Source organism: Eptatretus burgeri, chromosome 12, assembly GCF_056783735.1.
Source record: "Eptatretus burgeri isolate ZD-2024b chromosome 12, Ebu_testis_v1, whole genome shotgun sequence".
Taxonomy (NCBI): Eukaryota; Metazoa; Chordata; class Myxini; order Myxiniformes; family Myxinidae; genus Eptatretus; species Eptatretus burgeri.
Genome location: NC_140972.1, coordinates 74,779,409 through 74,805,139, shown reverse-complemented (window position 1 = coordinate 74,805,139; position 25,731 = coordinate 74,779,409). Strand labels below are relative to the sequence as shown.

The following is a 25,731-nucleotide window of genomic DNA, read 5'->3' as shown; positions in this document are numbered from 1 at the left end:
CCCTGAAAATATCTGCTGCTCTTCCTCCACTCCAATCGGTTCTTCTGACCACGTGCTTGTCAAAGTGGACATCTCTCTGGCTGTTATCAGAGAAACACCTCAGCACCGTCGAGTCTGTCATTTCACTCAAGCCGACTGGCGGGGACTCCAAGCAACCATCAAACATCGAGACTGGTCTCCCATCGCTACTTTCTCCAACAACTCATCCTGGGAATTCCTTCAAAGAAACTTGCTCTCCCTCATGCACAGATTTATCCCATCTCGTCTTCAGTTGTCCTACCTTTCCTCCCACCCATAGTTCACTGAAGCTTGTGGCGAGGCAGTTGTCCTGGTGGTCACATGGCAGCTTAGCTGCCGGGGTAGCTATCATTTCTTGAAGCGCAACTGTGTCGCTGATGCAGTGACCATCTACCAGTACACACACTGGAACTGGTACTCATTTCGCCAACCTTGGAAGAATGACAGGCTGAGTCAACCCCCTGGTGTATTAATTCAGCAGCCGGCGGGGCTTGAACTCAGGACCCTAGGATCCCAAGCTGCCACCCTAACCACTGAGCCAACACCAGTTGACAGTTGTCCAGAAACAACTTGCCTTTGCCTCATGGAAAGCAAACCCAACAGAGGATAATCTCAGTTCCTTCCATAAAGCTCGGAACAAGTGTGTATGTACCCTCAGGAGAGCCAGAAAGCAACATCTTTCTAATCTCAAGTCTGAACTCTCAAATCTCTCTCTCCATCTGACAAATCCTGGTTTGCGTCCAATCAAATCTATTTCTGGTGTATATTCCTCCTCCATCCCTCCCTTACATCAAATGGCCAAACTGCTGATACCGCATGTGAAAAGGCTGAATGCCAAAACTCAGTGTTTGCATCAAAATCTTGTGTCCAAAACCCATCGCTTTCTGTACCCACCTTGTCTAAGTCACACCCAACTGTCCCTGGACTTGGTGTCCTTTTCTCCTGACAAAGTGGAGAGCTTGCTATCAAACCTCGACTCAGATTCTGCAACCGGTCCACATGGCATCAGCGCATGTGTCCTAAAAACCTGCTCCTCAGCTCTTGCTCACCCTCTCTCTGTTCTATTCGCCCTCTCATTTGCTCACGGTCATCTGCCACCTGCTTGGAAATCAGAAAACATCACTGCCCTGCACAAAAAATGTGCAAAAACAGATCCCTGCAACTACAGACCAATCAGCCTTCTCCCACTCATCAGCAAGGTTATGAAATCCATCATCACTTCAGACATTAAATCCTTCCTCTTTTCCAACGGCCTCATTTCCAATCATCAGTTTGGTTTCAGACCAGGTCACTCTACCCTGGATATGCTGCTTCTGCTCTCCCAACAACGGATGGAGGTCCTCAATGGATGAAATCAGAGCCATATCCCGAGACATATTGTGTGCTTTTGACATGGTCTGGCACCCTGCCCTGCTCACCAAACTCTCTTCCTGTGGTATCCAAGGCCATCGCCACTCATAGTCCAGCAGCGTTGTCTGATATTTCAGATCAATTGTTCAAATTTGCATAAAAGCACCAAAATTGGTAGACATGTAGAATAATGTATTCCGAACAATTCTAGATATGGAGCCATCGCGAGATTGTGCCTTGGTCAGCTTCGGCGACCATTTTCCAAAATGGCCACCATTCTACTTTAGCGAAATTGGCTCTTATTTTCTTATTGTAGTGGTGGAAGACATAAGGAAAGTGTAAAATTCAGTAAATTGACCATGAACAGGCGTATTCAAATATTATGAGCCAGTATTTTCGGTAAAAATATTTCAGCATTATTTGATTTGCAAATTGCTGCTCTCCTGAAACTTTTCACTGAAAAGTAACCATTATTGCCTGGAGAACAAGAGTCAAATGATATTCATCACATTCAATGGGTTTGGAATCAACAAAAATTGCATTATAGATTACATACTTTACTCTATTTTGAAAAGGGAACTGATAATCGTGATAATGACAAACTCATAAAATGTAGTCAAATTATTACACACTTCACTTTGAAGCGGCTACGGTTTACTGTCTACTACCATTCTACCAGGACACATGGTACACGCATACATCAGTCTAGTACAATATGAGTTTCTGAGCTCAAGTGTACTGGCTCTGGATCAAGACGTCAACACTTTTACAAGCAATGCGACTTTGCATTTGCACATTCTAAGCTAGGCCGATATCTCAGTCTGTGTCTACTGCGTCTGTCTACTGGCATTCTCCTTCACAGGCACACAGTCCAGTGCATTGCAGATTAGCCTTCTTGCATTTGCAGCGGTTTTTACAGCCTTTTTTGCAGCCGCACGACACCAGCTCGAAGCAGCTTTTTGAAGCCTCAGGGAGTGTGGTCCAGAGCGGTTCGTAGGACCCATACTCTGTTTGCTGCCAGCCCCAGCTTGTTGATGATGGAAGCACGGGTTAAGGGATCAAGACCTGCCCCCAGACATAGCGACCATGAAAGACTGATCTCTTCACATGCTGTTCCAAGGCATCGTAGGTAGGTGGGATGCGCTGGACGGAGTTCCTCTTGGCGAAGAGTTTCTTTCTGGCCTCGTTGACGTCCGTATATGGACTCGTGCGGTCATAGAGGAGCAACACAAACCTTTAAATGCAGTGCATTGTGTCATCCTGGATGTTGACTGGCATGGTGGTCAGGGTCACAAGATAATCTGTCAGTTCTGGAAACGAGTTCCATGTGGCCCAGGCAGATTTCTTCCAATGCCCCAGGAATGCTGATACCGTGTCACATCCGGTCATGGCGTGGAAGACAGGGAGGGCACGTGCCTTCTGTGGACCGAGGGAGGCAGCTATTTCATGGGCAGGGATGTAGCGGTAGTTCTTGCCAATCCCAAAGGCAATCCAGAGTTCATCCACGCATGGTAGTGCCTGGGCTACCATCACCACAAAGACGATGACGTCGGTGTCTATGGTTCGAACTTGAATCCGACGGTGGTCATGTTCTGCAGCATGGGCCACATATAGCATGATGCGAGTGTCCGCCTCTTTTTGACCACATGGAGCCAGAGAGCTTTCATCTTCCTGCCTTGGAAGGCAGATGACTGCTTCACCATCAGTGACTACCAGCTCCTTTGCATCTTCATGGAAGGACTGCACCAGCACATCAGACAGGAAGGTGAAGAGCTCCAGCTTGTTTGCATCGACACGTAGGAAATTGCCAGTTTCCTGGTATGGCTGCGATGCTCACCACGCGCCGTTGCACCCCTTTTCCTCGTTTCTCCCTTGTCGCCGTCTTCAAGGAGCCATCTTTGTAGCTATCCCAAACGAGGTCGAGACGTGAAGCTCGACACAGCTGCCTCTCGACGTATGGGATGAAGACTTGGTGGGCATATTCTTCAAATGTCTTGGTAGTGCCAGGCTTCAACATCTGCACGATGACGGCACCGTCAAGGACAACAGAAGTGACAGCAGGTGCATCAGACTGAGATTCAGCAACGCCTTCAAGGCACACCAGCAAGTCGCTTTTGCTACCCAGGTGTAGCTTACCTGCATCAGATAACGCGGGAGGGCATGCTTGATTTTCATGACGGAAGAACTCCTCCAGGTTCCCATCGCGGTTCTGGCAGTCGATGTAGAGCCTTGCAAACAAGGCCATATCATTCTTCACAGATGCTTACTTTCCTTTGGGTGCTTTTGGTCTTCTGTCTGTTCCGAAGAGGGGGAGTTTGTTCCTCTTTATAGGTTCGTCAATAGTCTTGATTCTGTCGATGAAGCAATCCTTTGAGTATGCCTGAAACTGTTCTTGTCCAATCTGCTTGGCAGTGCGAACTGTTTCAATCACTGCAGGACCAGCAAATCTGGACTATCCTCCTCGAAGGGATTCCCCAGCTCTTCAATGACAGCCACAAGTGATTGTACATCTTTGGCAAATGCTTCCTGTGCAAGCAGTGTTTCTTCATGGTGACGTGTCTCCTCATTGGCATTTGGATTGGCACCACCACAATAAAATACTTCTGAACCTGTCACTGATGCTGTGTGCGAAAATGGATTTTCCCTTAAAAATGACCATTTTTCCCAAATACAATGGTTGGAAATATAATAAATCAACACAAATGACATTTATATCGTTTTCCTTTGTAAATGCACATCACATGGAGTATTTATCACCTCTGAGAAACCTACAAAGAGAATAACAATGACAGATATCCCATGTTGTTAAAGTAGAATGGCAGCCATTTTCCAAAATGGCCACCAAAGCTGACCAAGGCAAAATCTCGAGTGGCTCCATATCCAGAATTGTTCAGAATACATTAGTCAACATACGTACCAATTTTTGGTGCTTTTATGAAAAGTCGAACAATTGGTTTGCTATGCTGCAGTACGAACATGGCTCGCAGACTTCCTCTCCTGTCGCAGTCAACCTGTGGCCCTAAATGGAGTTCTTTCATCCCCTCTTCCTGTCCAGGCTGGAGTTCCTCAAGGCAGCATTCTGAGCCCTGTTCTTTTTCTGGTTTTCATCTCTCCGACTCTCTGGAAAATCCTCTTTATCTCTGATGACTCCACCCTCTGCCAGACCATCTGTCATCCCTCAGACTGACAAGCAGCAGCTTCTTCGCTCACTGCAGATCTGGGTAAAATCACAAACTGGTCCAACACGTTGAACATGTCTTTCAATCCAGACAAATCTCACACTCTCACTGTGTCTTGCCGAAAGTCTCAGAATGTCTCACAACCCCCCCCCCCCATACACTTTCTCAATAATCCTCTGGAAGAAGTCCTTTCTTTCAAACTTCTGGGTCTCACTATCTGCCATGACCTTTCCTGGGAAAGTCACATTTCCAACCACGCCTCCAAAGCCAGTCGCTGATCTTCCGTCGTGCAAAGTCCTTCCTCGGCCCACCTGAGCTCCTGACCACATACAAAACTTTCGTCCGCAGCCTGATGGAGTACTGCTCTCCCCTCTGGGCTGGTGCTCCTGCCTCCCACCTTTCATGGCTTCACGCTGTGGAAACCAAGGCATTTGGGATCATTGGCATCTCCCGCGATGAGGCTGAGTCTTTGGGCCTCTCACTCTCTCACCGCAAGCAGGTCGATGGTTTTTCTGTCTTCTACCATCTCCTCTCCGGTCTCGCCCCCCACTGCTGTGTCTGCGATTTGTCCCCACCATATTTCCGCAGCGCTCAAGGTCCACCAACAACTCCCTCCTGGTAAAACTACCAAAATCACGAATCACTGCTCACCTTCACTCATTCATTCCTCTTTTTTCCCACCTTTCGAATAAACTCCCTCACTCTGTTCAATCCCATTCTTCCCCCAGACCTTCAAAACAGCTGTTCACCACGATCTCTTATCGTCCCCCATCCAAATCCTCGATCTTTTCTACCCCCATTAATCCACCCCAAATCCACCTCCTTCAAATTCCCTGCTTTCCTTTTGTGACCACGGCACAAGCATTTGGTCCGATGTCACTTGTGCCACCAGAATTCTCCGCAGGAACATTTGAAGCATGTGCATTAAAATAATTAAGGCAGCGATAACACTCCTCTCTTGGTGTGCCGATTTTTCTCATACATTAAATACATGATCCACTGCCGGCCTTCTCTTGATACCAAATGGTTTGCTCCTTTTACTACTAAGACTTAATAGGTATTCCTTACAATTCCCACATTTGATTAAGGCGCTGTCACACCTTGACAATTTAGCCAGCGTATGCCGACATGAAAAATTTGTCTAAAACGCTGGCACACGTCGAATACGCTATGGGTAAGTTTTGTATACGTTAAGAGCACGCTGAAAAATACTGCCATACGTAGTAGTACGCTGGCTTTCATCGTTGTACTTTGTGGTTGTCCTCAAATTTTAGCATGCTTGAAATTTTACGACGTATGCCAGCGTATGACTCACACGTTCCGCATATGCTGGCCATAAGTTGTAGGCACATTATGCGATCGTTGACACATGTCGACACACGTTACTTGTAAGTTACTCATTAGTCGAAACACGTCGAGGTAATGATTAGCGTACCCGAAACTTATTTAAAACCTATGAGTAACGTGTTGTAGGCACGTTACATGATCATTGCACACACGTCGAGGCACGTTACTTGTAAGTTACTCATAAGTCGAAACACGTCGAGGTAATATTTAGCGTACCCAAAACTTATTTCTAACCTATGAGTAACGTGCTTTGAACCTATGTGTAAAGTACCTCCAACGCATATTGACGTATTTGATTGACGTCTTCCAGACAACCACAGGACTTACTGAACGCGTTTCTAATTTACAGCTACCGTATAATGGCGTATTGGCAGCGTTAAAAAAAAACAACAACAATAACTTCCGATATTTCGTCACGTGCCGTTACGTCACGTCCGATTTCCTCTTCAGTTTGCTCATGTCTTATTCTTAGTTCCTCCTCTGTGAATATTTTCTGTTTGAGGATATTGTCACGTCGACGTCAAAACTTAAAAGCAAATGTCCGAATATATTTTAAAATTCGTGATAAACTAACAAAAAAACAAACAAACAAAGAAAACAACAACCACAACAACAACTTCAGATATTTCGTCATGTGCCGTCATGGAGCCAAGGAGAAAAAAAGAAAATGTGCCTTGACGGAGAAAATAAGTTTAGGGTATGCTAAACATTATCTCGACGTGTTTCGACTTATGAGTAACTTACAAGTAACACGTGTCGACGTGTGTCAACGATCGCATATCGTGCCTACAACTTATTCCCAGCGTAGCGGAACGTGTGAGCCATACGGCGAGTACGTCGTAAAATTTTCAGCATGCTTGAAATTTCATGACGTACGAGACGTACCACGAAATATGACAGCATACTTCATCGTTTTTCAGCGTGCTCTTAACGTATACACAACTTACCCAGAACGTATTCGACGTGTGTCAGCTTGGTTCGGCAAATTTTTCATAGGTCGGCATACGCTGGCTAAATCGTCAAGGTGTGACTGCGATGTTGACACTTCCAATTCTCAGGCGGTTATGATTTAAATCGGCGTGCGCAGGTTTTTAACAGGCTACACCACGAGTTCGTCGGCGATATGTGCAGCACGCTATGCTGAAGTTAAACTATCATTGGGCATAGGTTGTGAACACCGACAACAGGCTAAGCATTCGTTGGTATAAGTTATCTACAAGACAACGAAACGTTCTCTGCCCGTTGCTAATATGTGATGCATACGACCAACACGTTATGAATACGACCAAACCTTTTTTAAAAACATCAAAATTTCAGCGTACGCCAACGTTTTACATACATTTTTATACGTTGCCATTGCTGGCTAAATCGTCAAGGTGTGACAGCGCCTTTAGATCTTGGGAGAGGAAAGTAATTTACAATCCAACAATCTCGAATGAGGCATAAACGAGTTTGCTAGTTGTCGATGTTGATGCAGGAAAAACAAACAAAACAAAAAAAACCAGACCAGGTGTGCCACTGAGGGCAGCTTGTGCTCCTGTGAGCTGCAGAAGCCCCCCATCCTTGAGATGCCGAGAGGCCACACTGGCTGCAATGGTGGATGTCCAAATGCTCTGCTTCAGCATCAGGTCGGTGCTCTTAGAGAGTGCTGTAGTGCAGAGTATGATGTCACATATCTGCCTCAATCCAAGGACCATATACATGTTGCATATCTAGAGAAAACAGAAGCTAAGGTAATTGGTGACATAGAGATGGAATAGTGCTGTGAGCACCGATTGCTAACACGGAAGGTGCTGGGTCAAATTCCACGTCGTACATAAATATCTTTCTGCCCTAATAAGCTTATCGGTTATATCATCGACTTGTGAATTCCTCGATAAGATTGAATCACTGAAATAAAATAAAATCTACAAAAACACCAAACTATTCCAATGTGTGCATTCAAACCAAGACTTAACTTGTTAAAATAAAAAAACCCATAAAAAACAGCTTGTGTTTAGCTAATATTAAAGTACCACATAAATGTATTGTACAATACAAACCTTTAGCCTTGGCATTTCCTCCAGCCCATCCTCCAGCGACACACAGCAGAGCATCGAGTTTATGATCTTCGAGTGTGGTGGAAACGCCCGATGCCACCTAAAAAGGCAAAGTTGGCAGGGTCAGTTTCAATATCCTGCATTTACATCCAGATAATGCAAAAATACTACAAACCACACCCCTCCTGCTGGCAAGGTGCAGTACCATGATCTGCACATCTAAATTTGGTGAAAGCAAACAAAAACCTTCTTTGAAGGAAAAATGTCAAGAGGGTACAAAGTAGACATTTTTTATGTTCAGAAACATCATGTCCTCTGTGATATCTACAAGAACGTGGACAATACCCTCCTGCTGGCAAAGTGTGGTACTATCTGTTCTTCTACATTTGGGGAAAGAAAACACAAACCTTCGATTGAAGCAAAATTAAGAGGGTAAGGTAGAAGATCTTTTATGTTGATGGACTGTGTCCTCCATGATATCTACAAGAGTGCATTCAGAGCAGTTTTATATTTAAATATAATGTTAAGCCATCCTTCCAAGGTCGGTGAAATGAGTACCAGTGTACTGTGCCGGTGTATACCCTGGTTAAAATAGGTGTACCATATCCCTGTGTCGTAAGAGGCGACCAGGGATGCGTCAGGAGGGCATCCGGCGTAAAACATGTGCCAAATCACTATGCGGATCATATGGATGATCTGCTGTGGCGACCCCTAACGGGAGGAGGAGGAGGAAGAAGGAAGAAGGAAGAAGGAAGAAGGAAGAAGAACAAGAAGAACAAGAAGAAGAAGAACAAGAAGAACAAGAAGAAGAAGAACAAGAAGAACAAGAAGAACAAGAAGAACAAGAAGAACAAGAAGAACAAGAAGAAGAAGAACAAGAAGAAGAAGAACAAGAAGAACAAGAAGAACAAGAACAAGAAGAACAAGAAGAACAAGAACAAGAAGAACAAGAAGAACAAGAACAAGAAGAACAAGAAGAACAAGAAGAACAAGAAGAACAAGAAGAAGAAGAACAAGAAGAACAAGAAGAACAAGAAGAACAAGAAGAACAAGAAGAACAAGAAGAACAAGAACAAGAACAAGAAGAACAAGAACAAGAAGAACAAGAACAAGAAGAACAAGAACAAGAACAAGAACAAGAACAAGAACAAGAAGAACAAGAACAAGAAGAACAAGAACAAGAAGAACAAGAACAAGAAGAACAAGAACAAGAAGAACAAGAACAAGAAGAAGAACAAGAAGAAGAACAAGAAGAAGAACAAGAAGAAGAACAAGAACAAGAAGAAGAACAAGAAGAAGAACAAGAAGAAGAACAAGAACAAGAAGAACAAGAACAAGAACAAGAACAAGAACAAGAACAAGAACAAGAAGAAGAAGAAGAAGAAGACACTTTATAACTAATACAAGATTGTTTGTCTTAATATTTTGATCTTTTCATTCAATTTCCAATGTCCAGGTGTTTGTCATTTTGATTTGTCTCTGCTCATTTTCAACCTGCCATTGAGGCTTTTCGTCTTTGTTTGCAAGTCAGATTCATTTGGATGTTGTTGCACGAGACCTCAGCAAACCTTTTGAAATGATTCATAAGGCATTTTTTTGTATACATTGTCGAGGTTCGTGGAAGAGCTAAAGCAAAATGGAAAGGGAGAAACACCAACAGCACAGTAGAAGTGAGAGTGAGATCAAGGGAGGGGGAGAAGGACATGTGGGGGTGAACAAAGCTGCACACAAGTTGAATGAAACACAGCAAGAAGAGGAAAGGAAAAGCTGGGATGAAACAGAAAAGCAACAGATGGAAAGAGGGAGGGGGACGGGGAAGAATCACAATAACCTGGAAAAAGGGAGTGCTTGGGAATGGGGTCATATTGGGTAGAAGAGATCATGAGTATGGATGTGGGATGAGCTGAGGTACTGGTGAGCAGCTGTCTTGAAGCCCTGGAGGGCAAAATGGGACTGAACAGACTGGAGAAGTTGGTTCCACAGGTGAGAGAAAAGAACAAATGAGACTTGGTTCCATTGTGACTTACTTTTCAATGTTTCATTTACTTTCATATAACTACAATAGTTCTCAAGAGCAAGATTGATCAAACTACTTGTTTACCCATAACATCACTCGAGAATTTGTATCTGTTGGTGTTTTTGTCATTCGTGGCCAAATCGGACTATTGAAGGTGACATTAATCTTGGACGACTGCAGTCTTTTACAAATTTCTGAAACTGCTGGTCATTGTTTTGCCAAATGTCTTGGAATTGGAATTTCCATTTCAAACGTTTGGGATTGTGTCAATAGATTTCAACAACCTTATTTATTTGAGAAATGTCATGTCCATCTTTAAAGCTGACCACTCACTGGAGCAATTGGGATGACAAGCTGGCCTAGAAGTATGCATGCTCACCTCTAATCTGTCTAGCCTGGGTTTGAATCCCGATCCAACTATAAATTGTCATGCCGGTGTTTCACAGGCAGGGTGATTCATCAATGTGTTTGCCATCCCTCGGATGGACGTTAAACTGAACATCCCATCTGCCGGAATTATTTGGTGGATGTTAAAGATCCCCCAGTGTCCTTCACGAAGAGTAGGCGAGCTAACGCCGGCACTATGAACAAGTTCCAAATCCTGCCCTAACCAGCAGACTTGCATTAATTGCATCAGCGTCACAGCCACGCCCTCAGCCAGTGATGCTACCCCACAGCCTTGTGCTGCATACGAACGAATCAGAAGACTGGAGCAATTTGTCTACGAATCCCTGATGTTTCGCTGAAGTCTCCACGGCTTCACCACATCTAATTGGGTATGGTGTCGGGTTAGACCGTTCGTTAACACAAACCCCACAGATGCCGAAACGATCTTTACCTCCGTCATCTGTGATGGACGTTGGTCATGTTTTCACGTCTGTCTGTCTGTTTGCATGCAGGATATCTCAAAAGGTTGTGTACAGATTTGGACGAAACTTGATGGACAGGTTGGGTGTGTGACGAGGATGAATTTATTCGATTTTGGTGAAGATCCAAATTTGGATCCAGGTGGAGGTATGTGCTCTACCGAGTGCTCTCCTTGTTAAATTACTATATTCAATTGCTATCTCTAAATTATGTTCTTTACTTTTACGTTCCCCAAGGATCGTTCCAATAACAGCCGAACCTGACAAGAAAACACGTGGGAGCAAAAGGTGGGAAAACATTTCTTATCATTAAAAGGGGGTTTATTGAAATAATACAGGGGTTGAGTGAGACAGGACCCTATAAATATAGATGGATGAACGTAGCAGCCGACAAATGCAAAGCATGGATGATGAGACATGCAAACTTGTGCACAAAATAAATAAGGCTTAGCCCAAAGTAATGGCGTCAAATACCGGACTCTCACAAGTAACAGAGTCAGGCACGAGTTTGTGGCATGCAAGGTGCCGAAGCACAGGGCGAAATGCGGCTCAGGGTGTGCAATGTATTGAGTTACAGGAAGTCCTACGGAACAATCTTGCCTTATTCTGCTTTCTAAATGATGCTCAGTGCCTCCTCGGTGCACAGCTAATGGTTTCTCTGATACAAGAGTAAATCTATCCGACTTGAACACTCGGTTTCGGCTAAAGTCTAAACACAACCAAGTTATGGACCTACCCCTTCTCCTTTAATGGAACAATACCTTATTTTGATTGAGAATTTCCCCTTGACCAGCATGAGTCAGAAATGCTCGACTGCTTGAGTGAATCATTGGTGACTGAGCAAATCCATTGACATCACATCCATGATTCTCGCAATATATCCACATGGGATTTCCACACATTTGACATCCCCTTGAGTCGGGTTAAGGCAAACAGTTTAGTAGAGCTGTCTGCTCAAATCAGAATTGGATTTTGTCTGTTTAATTTTGATTTTACACACTGAGATACATAAAGGATATGTTTGCATCAGTGCATGCTCGTATCAGTGCTGAACATCACACTTGTGTTAAACAGTCTTGAATAACCGTCAAGGATTCGCACGGCTGGATTACCCTCGTGAGTGAGTGGCTGGCTTAACTTCTTCTTCTTCTTTCGGCTGCTCCCGTTAGGGGTCGCCACAGCGGATCATCCGTATGATCCGCATAGTGATTTGGCACATGTTTTACGCCGGATGCCCTTCCTGACGCAACCCTGGTCGCCTCTTACGACACAGGGATATGGTACACCTATTTTAACCGGGTATACACCGGCCCAGTACACTGGTACTCATTTCACCGACCTCGGAAGGATGACAGGCTGAGTCAACCCCCTGGTGTATTAATTCAGTGGCCCAACGGGGCTTGAACTCAGGACCTTTTGGATCTCAAGCCGCTGCACTAACCACTGCGCCAACACCAGGCTTCATATCAGTTATAAAGTGTCACCAAAATAATTTTTCAATGACCGAACATATTTAAGAAACAGATCTCAACAAAAACTGCAACAAGACTAGAGGGAGAGCACTCGGTAGAGTGCAAAACCTCCGCCGCCAATACTGCTTGGTCACTCAAGTGAACCTGATATCCTCGTCATTCAATTTGACGTCAACAGTGCTCACAGAGTTATAGTTTGCAACTTTCCCTTTTACTTTTACATACTCAATTCATTTGTCATAACTAGATTCTTTGAGACAGAAATTGATTTTACGTGGGTATATCCACCTGAAGTTCCAAAATCAGCCACAATTATAATTTTGGCATGTTTTTTTGTTGGAAATCACTTAAAACATGTAGAAATGCAAAAAAAAAAAAAAAAAAAAAAAAATCGAAATTTTGTTGAAAAAAAAGTTGCGAAATTTTCTAAGTTTTTTTTTTCCTCTAACAATTTTTTTTTGGGGGGGGGGATTGGAAATCACTTAAAACATGCAGAAATGCAAAAACATAAATTCAAATATTTTTTCAAAATTGCTGCCATAGCGGCCATATTGGATTTTGGACCAAGTCCAAAATCTAATGGCATGATCCTTGGACCATACCTCCTAATCCCACCAAGTTTCGTCAAAATCCGTCGAGGAGTTTTTCCGTAATACTGTTCACAAACAAACAAACAAACAAACAAACAGAAAGGGGTGAAAACAGTAACCTCCGTCCATCTTCGATGGCGGAGGTTAAAAACTCCAAACAGAAGCTAGGGCTCGGTGACAACTTCAAGAAGGGAATATGGGAACTTATAAAGAATCACTCTTTAGCGGAATCGGATTCTGTGAACGAATCTCTGCAAGGTTCTGAATCAGTTGACGTGAATGAGACTTCCATCAACTCTAGAAAGGTATGCTGTAAGTCCTACATGATGGGAGACATCAAAATCAATAAACGCAACAGACCGATAGGTGTAAACCTCACTGTTAAGTACCTGAACCTGCCTTAGTCCCAACTTCAAAAAGCTGGTGGAAAATACACCCAGAATTCACATCAAGATCGTCGTACATTTATGACTTCAAATGCTTTGTCCTTTTTATTGAGGGTTCAATTGGCAATTACATTATTATCATTTATATCTATACATGTGCTTGTGTATGTGTGTGCGTGTGTGTCCTCCATAACTCCAAAACCATGAAACCTAGCAGACAAACTTTACAAGCATACGAAGAAAACTCCAAGGAAGTGCAAGAGTGAAAACTGTCTACCCTCAGGAGAGCCAGAAAACAACATCTTTCTCATCTCAAGTATGAACTCTCAAACCTCTCTCCCTCCTCAAAATCCTGGTGGTGTTTAATCAAATCTGTTTCCGGTTTTTGTTCCCCTCCATCCCTCCCTTACCTCAAATGGCCAAACTGCTGATACCGCACGTGAAAAAGCTGAATGCCTAAACTCGGTGTTTGCAGCTAAATCTTGTGTCCTAAACCCATCACTTTCTCTACCCACCTTACCCAGTCACACCCAACTGTCCCTGGAATCTGTGTCCTTTTTCCTAACAAGGTGGAGAGCTTGCTTTCAAACCTCTACTCAGATTCTGCAACCGGTCCAGACGGCACAGCCCACGTGTCCTCAAAGCCTGCTCTTCTGCTCTTGCTCACCCTCTCTCTGTTCTATTCACCCTCTCATTTGCTCAAGGTCATCTGCCATTTGCTTGGAAATCTGCTAACATCACTGCCCTGCATAAAAAAGGTGCAAAAACAGATCCCTGCAACTACAGACCAATCAGCCTTCTCCCAATCATCAGCAAGGTTATGGAATCCATCATCGCTTCAGACATTAAATCCTTCCTCTTCTCCAATGGCTTGATTTCCGATCATCAATTTGGTTTCAGACCAGGTCACTCTACCCTGGATATGCTGCTTCTGCTCTCCCATCAATGGATGGAGGTCCTCAATGCCAGACAGGAAATCCGAGCCGTATCCCTGGACATATCACGTGCTTTTCACACAGTCTGGCACCCTGCCCTACTCACCAAACTCTCTGCCCATGGTATTCAAGGCCATCTCCACTCATGGCTCGCAGACTTCCTCTCCTGTCGCAGTCACCGTGTGGCCCTAAATGGAGTTCTTTCATCCCCTCTTCCTGTCCAGGCTGGAGTTCCTCAAGGTAGCGTTCTGGGCCCTGTTCTTTTTCTGGTTTTCATCAATGATCTCTCGGACTCTCTGGAAAATCCTCTATTTCTCTTTGCTGATGAGTCCACCCTCTGCTGTACCCTCTGTCATCCCTCAGACCGGCAAGCACCAGCTTCTTCGCTCACTGCAGATCTGGATAACATCACAAACTGGTCCAACACGTGGAACATGTCTTTCAATACAGACAAATCTCACACTCTCTCTATGTCTCTTCGAAAGGACCATTTCGAAAACCCCCCCATCCACTTTCTCAACAATCCTCTGGAAGAAGTCCTTTCTTTCAAGCTTATGGGTCTCACTATCTGCCATGACCTTTCCTGGGAAAGTCACATTTCCAACCTCGCCTCCAAAGCCAGTCGCCGACTGGGAATCCTCCGTCGTGCAAAGTCCTTCCTCGGCCCACCTTAGCTCCTGACCACTTACAAAGCTTTTGTCCGTAGCCTGATAGAGTACTCCTCTCCTCTCTGGGCTGGTGCTCCTGCCTCCCACCTTTCTCGGCTTCACGCTGTCGAAACCAGGGCATTTAGGATCATCGGCATCTCCCGCAATGAGGCTGAGTCTTTGAGCCTCTCACTCAATCACCGCAGGTTGGTCAGTGGTCTTTCTGTCTTCTACCGACTCCTCTCCAGCCTTGCCCCCCCCCCTGCTCTCTCTGCGATTTGTCCTCACCACATTTCCACAGGGCGCTCAAGGTCCGCCAACAACCCCCTTCTGGTAAAACTACCAAAATCACGAATCACTGCTCACCTTCAGTCTTTCATTCCTCTTTTTTCCCCGCCTTTGGAATAAACTCCCTCACTCTATTCTTTCCCATTCTTCCCTCCAGGCTTTCAAAACAGCTGTTCACCACCACCTCTTATCATCCCCCATCCAAATCCTCGATCTTTTCTACCCCCGATAATCCACCCAAGCCCACTTCCTTCAATTCCCCTGCTTTCCTTCCTGAAAGTCCCTGTAATGTCCATCTTCTCTTCCCCCCATGTTCCCTTGTGGTCCCATCCCTCTCCCGTCCCATCCCTCTCCCTTCCACAGATCTCCTAATGTGTCTGTTCCCCACTGTTTTGTCCCTCCCACTCCCGCCCCTCTTGTCTCATGCCCACTTGCTGTGCGTTGTGTGTTGGCTCTCATACGAGCCTCGACAAGATATACAAAAAAAAAAAAAACTCGATGTTTGGGTTAATTGAAACACCCCTTTTTAAAATAATTAACGTCCTTATTTAATTATATCCTTTAACAGGCGCATCCTCGGTCACCACTTCCTCGGTAACCTTGCTGGGGTCTGAAGCCGCCTTTTTTTTGGCCTGCTGAAACATTCCTCGACTTAGAACAAGCCAGAACAATTTCTTTATGATAAAGTCCCCCCCCCACTTTCATCACTTATATTATCGAATGCCTCTTCGTCATGGCTACAAATCTCTCTAAACATCACTTTTGTAAGTACTATTGCTTTCAAATTCAGAGCTTGGAGCGATTTAATGCATGAAATGATACAATTTTAAACGATATACGATCACGGGCTAAAGTAGATCATCGAAATATTTTTTCGGTTTTGATGATTGGACATCGTCCGTACTAAAGTGTTGAAATCTGTTGTGAAATCTGATAATTGAAATAAATAACGAGTCTTACAAGTCTGGAGATGGCAATGGTTCACGAGCGGTATTTGACAATGTAGATTGTTTCAGAAGTCAAGGATGAGACAATGTGATAATTTTTGACCAAGTTATAAAAATGATCATCATAATGTGGTACGAGTGATAGGTTATTAGCTGCAAAATGTCGAAAACCCGGTTTCGTTCAACAACTTTCAAAATTTGACCTTTGTATAACCTTTAAAGGTCACAAAACAATGTTGTGGACATTAAAATAAGGAAACAGGATACGTGCTATAGCTTATTGGAGTTAGTTCGTCGAAGAAGGTCGAAAACCCGGTTCGATTCCCACAACTTTGAAAATTTGACCTTTGTGAACTTTAAAGGTCAAAGGTCAAGGATTAAAACCTTTGGTGCAAAACTTCCTCTGGAACATTCCAGGAACAATATAACGTCATGTGGGTAGATGGCATTTCGCACTCCTCGGATTATCCATACTTTGATGAAATCAGCGTAAAAACAAACTTGAAGGGGGCGCCACGGGCAAGGTGTTCGAGATAGAGCAAAATGGTTTGAAGACTTTAGGTGGGGAATGACCTCAAGATTATGCATAAAAATATTGTCATCGTAGCTCTCAAAGTTTGGGCGGTCGTATGATTTTTATGCCAAAATTCGCAATTTTCTAAGTTCGTGACCTTGTGACCTTGACCTTGGGACAAAATGAAAAATCGAGCTCCGTGGGGCTATGCAGGTGCCATTGGGCTAACCAAATACCGAAACTCCTGCCAGATTCGACAAACCCCCTCGGAGAAGATGCAAATTGAAATCGGCTTCCCCCTAAAAACACATGTTTTTTGGGCGTGGCTCCGCCCATAATGGGCGCACCATGCCCATTCTCAGGAAAACACAACTACATCACGATATAAACCTCCCACCAAAATTTTATCAGGATCGAATCAAAATCCACGGAGCTATGCTAGGGACAGAGACAAGCCGGTAGGCGGACATGGGTAGTCAACTACCCAATATAAACTGACGCGATGAGCCCGTTCGATGGGGAATGACCTGATGATTAAGCACAAGAAAATTCATGATTCCAGCTTCAAGGGTTAATGCTGCAGATTGTTTTTTCGTTAAAATACCCCCACATTGAGGTTTTTCGGCCATTGCTAGGCAACGGAGGGGTCCATAGCAACGGTTCTTTCTCACACATAACTAGGACATACCATGAACCTACCATACCAGTTTCATGTATATCTGACTCATAGTCTCTGAGACAAGCCGGTAGGCAGACATGGGTAGTCGACTACCCAATATAACCTGACGCGATGAGCCCGTTCGATGGGGAATGATCTGAGGATTAAGCACAAGAAAATTCATGATTCTGGCTTCAAGGGTTAATGCTGCAGATTGTTTTTTCGTTAAAATACCCCCACATTTAGAGTTTTTTCAGCCGTTGCTTGGCAACGGAGGGGTCCATAGCAACGGTTCTTTCTCACACATAACTAGGACATATCATGAACCTACCATACCAGTTTCATGTATATCTGACTCATAGTCTCTGAGATATAACGAACTTCGTTTTTTTTATTGTTTTCGACCAGGGTTCATTCAAAGTCTATCTTCTCCGACAGTTTTCATAGGATCCGGCTGGAAATTTTTGACAATGGCTGAATGCACTGCCCACAGTCGCTCGTATGCCGATTTTTGACAAAAATATTTTTTTATGATTTTTAAAAAAATTTCAAAGTCCCGTTGCAAGGAAACGGTGGTGTCCATAGCAACGGTTCTCATTTGCACACAACTCGGTCATTGTATGAACCTACCAGCCAAGTTTCATCGAAATCGCCATTGTATTAACGGAGCACTGGACCGAACAGACAGACAGACAGACAGACAAGCCAGTAGGCGGACATGGGTAGTCGGCCATTGTTAGGCAATGGAGGGGTCCACAGCAACGGTTCCTTCTCACACATAACTAGGACATACCATGAACCTACCATACCAGTTTCATGTATATCTGACTCATAGTCTCTGAGACAAGCTGTTAGGCGGACATGGGTAGTCGACTCCCCAATATAACCTGACGCGATGAGCCCGTTCGATGGGGAATGACCTGAGGATTAAGCACAAGAAAATTCATGATTCTGGCTTCAAGGGTTAATGCTGCAGATTGTTTTTTCGTTAAAATACCCCCACATTTAGAGGTTTTTCAGCCGTTGCTTGGCAACGGAGGGGTCCATAGCAACGGTTCTTTCTCACACATAACTAGGACATACCATGAACCTACCATACCAGTTTCATGTATATCTGACTCGTAGTCTCTGAGATATAACGAACTTCGTTTTTTTATTGTTTTTGACCAGGGTTCATTCAGTCTATCTTCTCCGACAGTTTTCATAGGATTCGGCTGGAAATTTTTGACAATATGGCTGAATGTACTGCCCACAGTCGCTCGTGGCCCAATTTTTGATTTTCGAAAAAATTAATTGTTTATGATTTTTCAAAAATTTCAGTCCCGTTGGTAGGCAACGGTGGTGTCCATAGCAACGGTTCTCATTTGCACACAACTAGGTCATGGTATGAACCTACCAACCAAGTTTCATCGAAATCGCCATTGCATTAACTGAAATCGCCATTTTAGATACTGATAATAAGGGTAGAATAAATCTCAAAAAAAAAATTGGGAATTTTTTTTTTTTCTTTCGACTCGATCGACTACCCAACAGACACACACCAATAACGAATATAGTGGTCACTTACTGACTCGTGAACCAATAACTAAGCTGATATTAATGTGCACTTTAAGCAAGCTCGACTATATTCCCTCCTTCTCCATACATACACAAGAAAATGTGAAATTTCCAAAGCATTAAACTTATCTTTTTCTACCGTTTGGAGAATTATATTGAGTGAACAAAAAAATTTAGGAACGTGTCAAAATTAACCAGCTTCATCGAGCTAAATTATTTCATGCATTCACTACTAGACCTCACGCCCCGTTCCCCAGAGAGACTGCCTATCCATAGAGTCTCCAAGATCAGTGTCGATATTTTTGGAGGATTTGCAAGGTGCTCTATGGGGAAATCAAAGAAAATATGGTGAAAAACAGGCATTTTGTTTTTAAAGTAAAACATTTGTGCGAACCCCGAACTGATGTACTACGTGATGCATGCACAGACGAGCAGGCAACGTGGCGGATTATCTGCAATGTTTATTTCACGGGCAATTAAACTTCGCGATGTCTCCAGGGTTGTTCTGCATAAAGCAGTAACTCTTTTGTGGATAAAATCAATATATGAACAAATTCATTTTATTTCAATAACTGCTATGTGTACGGTGAAGACTGGCTTTAAATTTAAAGGGATTCAAAAGGTATGCAGCGACAGCCTGGCCAACCGTTCATCAACCATTTAATTGGAGTGCTTAAGCCACTTGCCGAGCACCCATTGTCGATAGCGGGACTGCGCTATGTCATTCTAAGCAAATCGTTCACTCACAGCAAGTGGCTCGTGCCCCGTCGCCCCGGGCGAGTGGCTCGTGCCCCAATTATACGGACCTGTGTTTGAATTAAAATGTTTCACTTTGGCTTTTAATTGTGGTAAAGGGGGTCTTGTGGTCCTGGTCGTCATTTAAGGGTTGGACCTGCGGTACTTTGATCAATTTGGGTTACCCACCATTGTTATATTCCCTGGAAGTGGCTTGCTCAAGTTCGATGTTCCAAATGTGGCTGCAAAATCAGATTGTCATCAAGTTAACGAGCCACAGGTTAATGTTTCAAATACAGCACATGAGATTAAAAAAAAAAACAAAAAAAAAAAACCAGTGAAGTCGATGGCATGCCTCACAAATCCCCATGCTTCCCACCTGAAGCAAAGTTGAAAGACAACAAAAAGTTCCACCGGGAATGACTCAATATCAAATTTTGAGTTAGAATAAATTATTTTCCCGTTTTGACCCGTGACCCTAAGTCCTCACCCCTGAAGAGTAGGCACGAAGTAGATGTTCATTTCTTCATGAAGAGTAGGCAATAAAAGATTGCGGCAGTGGTCTAGCATGAACCAGGGATCAAATCCAAAAGTGTCATTACATATTTCATGCATTCCCCAATATTGATTGCACACACAGACACTTGGCAATTGAATGCAGTAATTGCGCTCTCTCTTTGTGTGGAGATATAGAGAGAGATATATAGAGAGAGATACATAGAGAGATATAGAGCAATTACTGCGTTCAATTGCTATTTGTGTGCACAATCAATATTATCAAAAAAAAGTTTAAAATGAGGGGTAATCACTTTTTTAGGTATTTCACCTTTTGACCCCACACCCAGGGGCGATATCAAAAATAATACTGCTCTTGCAACTTCTTGGCATGGTGGTGATCATAACCACCAAGTTTGGTGAATTTCTGGACAACCATTTAGGAGGCGATAGCCAGACCGACAGACAGAGACAGGAGCTGATTACAATATGCCCGTTTTGTTTGTTTTCTTCAAAAAATGATGGGATAAGCAGAAAACGGTTTGGCTAATGCACTCCATTAATACCAAATCTGATTTGTGTTGAAAGCAAATGATGAAGGCTGATGACCCCAAAGGTTTTGTTTTTTTCTGATGCAACACATGTTCAAACATTGACTTTGTCAGGAAAACATTAACTTATCAGAAACACATGGAAAGCATTTTCAACATCAGACATCCATGTCCATGATTTCTGCACTTACAAAAAATGAGCTCTTCAAAACAAAGCAAATAGTCAACAGGTCAATACCCCACCTCCCTGACAAACAATTTAAATGCAAAGGCTGAGTACAGAAAGTTTAAACATTTATTGGGGGGGGGGGGATTTGTATGTATATATATATATATATATATATATATATATATATATATATATATATATATATATATATATATATATATATATATATATATATATATATATATATGAACAGGAGTGCCCGGAGGATTTCAGGATTTCATGCATCATGGGGCCCGACAGGATGGTGCAAGGGTAGTGCACTTACCTTTGAGCTAATGAGCTGTCTATTCCTTTGATTCCAGACCTGACTGCAAACTGTCAAATTGGTGCTTCATAGACAGGGCAGTGCATCACGAAGATCCTCATCTCTCAGATGGATGTTAATCTGAACGTCTTGTCTGCCAGCATTGTTTGGTGGAGGCTAACGAAGTGTCGGCAAATTATCACCGGCATCATGAACAAATTCCAAATTCCTGCCACAACTGAAAGGAGACACTGCATTGGCTTTGCTCCCCAGTAATGATGCAAACCCATAGTCATGTGATAAATATAAGAAGAATAAGAATAATAAGATGACGACGACGACGACGACGACGACGACGAAGAACCAGGTGGCCACAACATCCCCAATTCTTTGGACAAACATACGTGTACAAAAAGGAACCATTTTTCCTTATCATGGTGCATGATGAATGATGCCAATCACTCTTCCTCCCCTCCTCCGTACCCTGGCACTTAATTCAATTTGTTTGCAGAGTTAATTTTTTTTAAATTTGATTCTCCACATGACCACTCGATGAGTGTAGTGTGCGTCTCACCACTTTGGCATAATACCATGGTAAATTAAATAAAATCTATATCATTATGTGGTACCCGAGGGCACCAAAATTTTGGCTGTCTTTCTGGAAATATATAAAATGTCTATTGAGGAGAAAACGAAAAACTTAGATTATCTGAAATGGCTGACTGAGCTGACTGAATCTTGATCGAGCTTGAAACTGTCATCCTGGTGTCTCAAAAGTTGGATCAGAGTGTTCTATCCCTGAGATCGACGTTAAACTGTGCGTCCCATCTGTCAGCATTTGTTGATGGACGTTGAAGATTGCAAGGCATCCTTCGTGAAGAGTACATGAGCTATCGTTGGCACACAAAACAAATTTCAAATTCCTGCCCAAAACGACAGGGGAGCACTGCACCAGTGACACAGCCACATCTCCTGCACCTCTTCTCAGCACACACTACTCACAGCAATGTGCTGCATTCCTAAAAATAAATAAATAAATAAAACTATTCACCTCCTACAAAGTAAGGGGGGATGGGTGGAGTACAGAAAGGTATTACAGTCAAGGTAATATAGAAGCACTGAGATACAACGCTGAAAGAACCATGTATGGTGTATGTGGTACAGGCAACATGCCTCATCAGCCTGAGCAGTGAACGAATCGTTGCTCTTGATCACGACAGAAGCATCGGCCACGTCGCTCACGTCCAAGTCAACGCTAAGAACCCACTGCGTGACACAACAGATACAAACGGAATGGATTACAAGAACCGTACCCACAAAAGGGATGTTTCAATCCCACTGCAAAACAGTGTTCTGCACTACTCGTACCAGTCTTGTTTGTACTGGTGTACATACATACCTACTCCAAATACAGTCATCAAATGAACATATTTGCATTTCCAAATCAAAGCGATCATCCACAATCAACATTTGTGGCAGATTACACTTAATCACCAACAAATTGCATTTGTACATCTTAACACAATGTTTTCTTTGTACTTTAACAGATGTTCATCACATCATCCAAACAAGCAACTTGTAAATGTACTTTTGAAAGTGAGATTTCAAAAATCATAACAAGACGTACCATTGTTAAATGTGGAGCCTTACTGGGGTATGTAGATTGCAATAGGTGCGAGTATGAACGATCTACAACAAAAGTAGATTTGCGTGTGGACATTCACTGGACACAGTGATTCCAATAGATTCCTTCCAGTACCTTCGGGAATGGACAAGCTCTCCAAGCTCGAAAGGCACTTGGTAGACAGCATACCTCCGCCAGGCCGATTCGTTTATGTTTTGTATCCCATTGATAGGCTGCATCTGGATTCAGACCTGAACTAAAATTTTATGAGCTTGTTCTAGTCACCGAACCAGCCTGGTGTTGGTGCAGTGGTTAGGGCAGCGGCTTGGGATCCAAAAGGTCCTGAGTTCAAGCCCTGTTGGGCCACTGAATTAATACACCAGGGGGTTGACTCAGCCTGTCATCCTTCCGAGGTCGGCGAAATGAGTACCAGTGTACTGGGCCGGTGTATACCCCGGTTAAAATAGGTGTACCATATCCGTGTCGTAAGAAGCGACCAGGGTTGAGTCAGGAAGGGCATCCGGCGTAAAACATGTGCCAAATCACTATGCGGATCATACGGATGATCCGCTGTGGCGACCCCGAACGGGAGCAGCCGAAAGAAGAAGAAGAAGAAGAAGTTCTAGTCACCGAACCAACTCACCCACCAAATATCGTCCATATATACCAAATATCGCCCCATCTCCCAATGGTGAAGAATAATCACTCAAAAATTTCTCAAATCCAGATCCGGACTCGGATCTTCACCATAATCGAATCATTTCGTCCTTGTCGCATACCCAAGCTCTACACAAAATTTCGTCCAAAATCCGTCCACAACTGTGCGAGATATTTTGTTCACAAACCGACAGACAGACAGACAGGGGTGAAAACAAAACCTCCATCCACCTTCGATGGCGGAGGCAATAAAAGATTGCGGCAGCGGCACTCGCACCACTCTTTTATGTTTCGCACTCTAACAACTCACGGCCACGTTTTCCTTTCCCTCGCTGCGCCGTCACTTTCAGAGTCCTGTTGACGTCTCAACACAAACTGCAGTAACTTCTGATCGTCATAATGACAAGATACTGGATAAAGGATAGTCCTGTAAATCTTTACTACAACTATGCATGCATGCGTGAGGGTTCAAGGTCGTTTGAATCTTTCTCCCCACCAATACATGTTGAGGCTGGTTTTGAAAGTCTGGGTAGAGGAGGCTTCTCCGGTACTTTGTGGAAGATCGTTCCAATCATTCACCATCCGACGTGCGAATAACTTGTTCCTGGCTTCGAGGTGGCTCCTTTCTTTGAAAATCTTCGACGATTGTCCTCTAATGTTTGTGTTGTGCAAATGAGTCGTCTGGATCCAGTTTAACTGTTCCATATAAATAAGATCTGGAACACCAGGGATCATGTCCCCTCTTGTTGTATGGTAGAGCAGGGAACATACATGTTCAGTTCATCGAGCCTCTGTTGATAGCTGAGATGGCAAATGCCAGGGATGAGTTTGGTGGCCCTTCTCTGCACCCTTTTAACCCTGTCAACATCTAGTTTGAACCTCTGGTGGCAGAGGTAATTACCATTCTCCAGGTGGGGGGCCGAACAAGAGTCCAAAACAGCAGAGGGAGGGTACCGATGGTGAGGTGCACGAAGGTCCTCTTAACAATCCAGGGTTTGGTATGCCCTGCTGACAACAGTTGAGACACGTTGGTGAAAGTTCAGCTCGTCATCAGCAACCGCTCCCAAATCCTTTTCTGGAGCCATATTTCTGGAGTTCAGTTCCTCGCATCGCGAACCTGGCACGAGAATTACTCCTGCCTATATGGAGGGGTCTTACATTTCGACTCGGTGAGAGAGAGTTGTCATCTGTCAGCACAAGCGTCCACTCTGTCGGGGTCTGCTTGGACAGCTTTGTGTGAAACGTCATAGACCTTTGTGACGTCACCCGCGAACCGGCTTCACGAGTAGCCTCCATATATGGCACACGTGGTCAACAGATTGTTGTGAAACCGTACCGGATGGCGAAAAAGATTTACACACAAGGATACGGCAAAAAGGATCACGTACCCAACCTTTGGAGCGAAGAAACCGCACGCAGGTGGCACCAAGTGCACCGCAGCCACCGTACACCAATGCCCTGCGCACCACAGCTGCCATGCTTCCGACTTTGCAAACGAGGCTCGTCTCACCAATCAGCGCACGTGGTGCGCACGAACATCTGAAGGACGTTACCTGAGCGCCACGCCCACTCCACCAAACCGGCCAACAACGGCTGCACAACCTCGAAAAATAACAATTTTTTTATTTGTAGAAGCTTGTTTAATCGGTTAGAGAGGGTGCGCATCCACCATACATCCTGAGAAATAAAATAACGTCCATTTTTTTTTGCGACGACGCTAACTACTCCATCATGGCCACAAGATAGTGTATAATAACGGCACGGCGATGGTGAATCAAAGCAATTGGCAGGACGTCGATGTTACTGAAGCAGTCTCATGCCACAAGAGAATGCTTTTGGATAATCAGGGCAGGAATTTGTTTAAGGGGGTAACAGCACACAACGGCCTATCCTTTGTGAAAGACCCTGGGATGTTTTAACGTTCACCACAAATGCAAGCAAACGGGACACTGTGGTGAAACACCAGGCAGCAGCGTGACTGGCATGAGTTTATAATTACCCTGAGATGCTGTCCCCATTACACTTGCAACTCATTCCGTGGTGCATGATGGGTCTATCTGGATTAAAAGTAGTTCTAACCACGGTTGTTGGATCATTAAGTTACCCCCAACGACCTGCTTTACCAGGTGAAACACCATGATGCCTGTGTGAGGTCCATTCGGTTGTACAAATCACTCAAAGTGAAACAATACCTGCTGGTCTACCGTCTACCTCTCCCTCGAAGCAGACGGCATGGTGCAGGGTAGTGCGTTAACCTTAGAGCTGCGTCCGTGTTCGATTCCCGACTTGACTGCAAAAATGTCGGATTGATGCTTTGGAAGCAGGCTGTTGTATCACAAGGTATTGGGTTCCTTGGCTGGACGTTAAGATGGGTGTCCCCTCTCCT

The 25,731-nt window shown here is 43.9% G+C and overlaps 1 protein-coding gene across 1 annotated transcript in view; it reads right to left on the bottom strand.

Annotated features, from left to right (window-relative positions):
• The window catches only part of QDPR (quinoid dihydropteridine reductase), a 49,415-nt gene extending 24,493 nt beyond the window's left edge, over nt 1–24,922 (bottom strand). Inside the window, exons 1-4 of the mRNA XM_085848549.1 lie at nt 24,734–24,922; nt 22,238–22,330; nt 7,937–8,033; nt 7,402–7,542 (exon numbers count right to left, since the gene is read on the bottom strand). Coding sequence (XP_085704675.1) covers nt 7,402–7,542; nt 7,937–8,033; nt 22,238–22,330; nt 24,734–24,823 — 421 coding nt within the window. The 5' untranslated portion in view covers nt 24,824–24,922. The remainder of the gene's footprint in view (nt 1–7,401; nt 7,543–7,936; nt 8,034–22,237; nt 22,331–24,733) is intronic.
• Nucleotides 24,923–25,731: the final 809 nt, after the last annotated feature.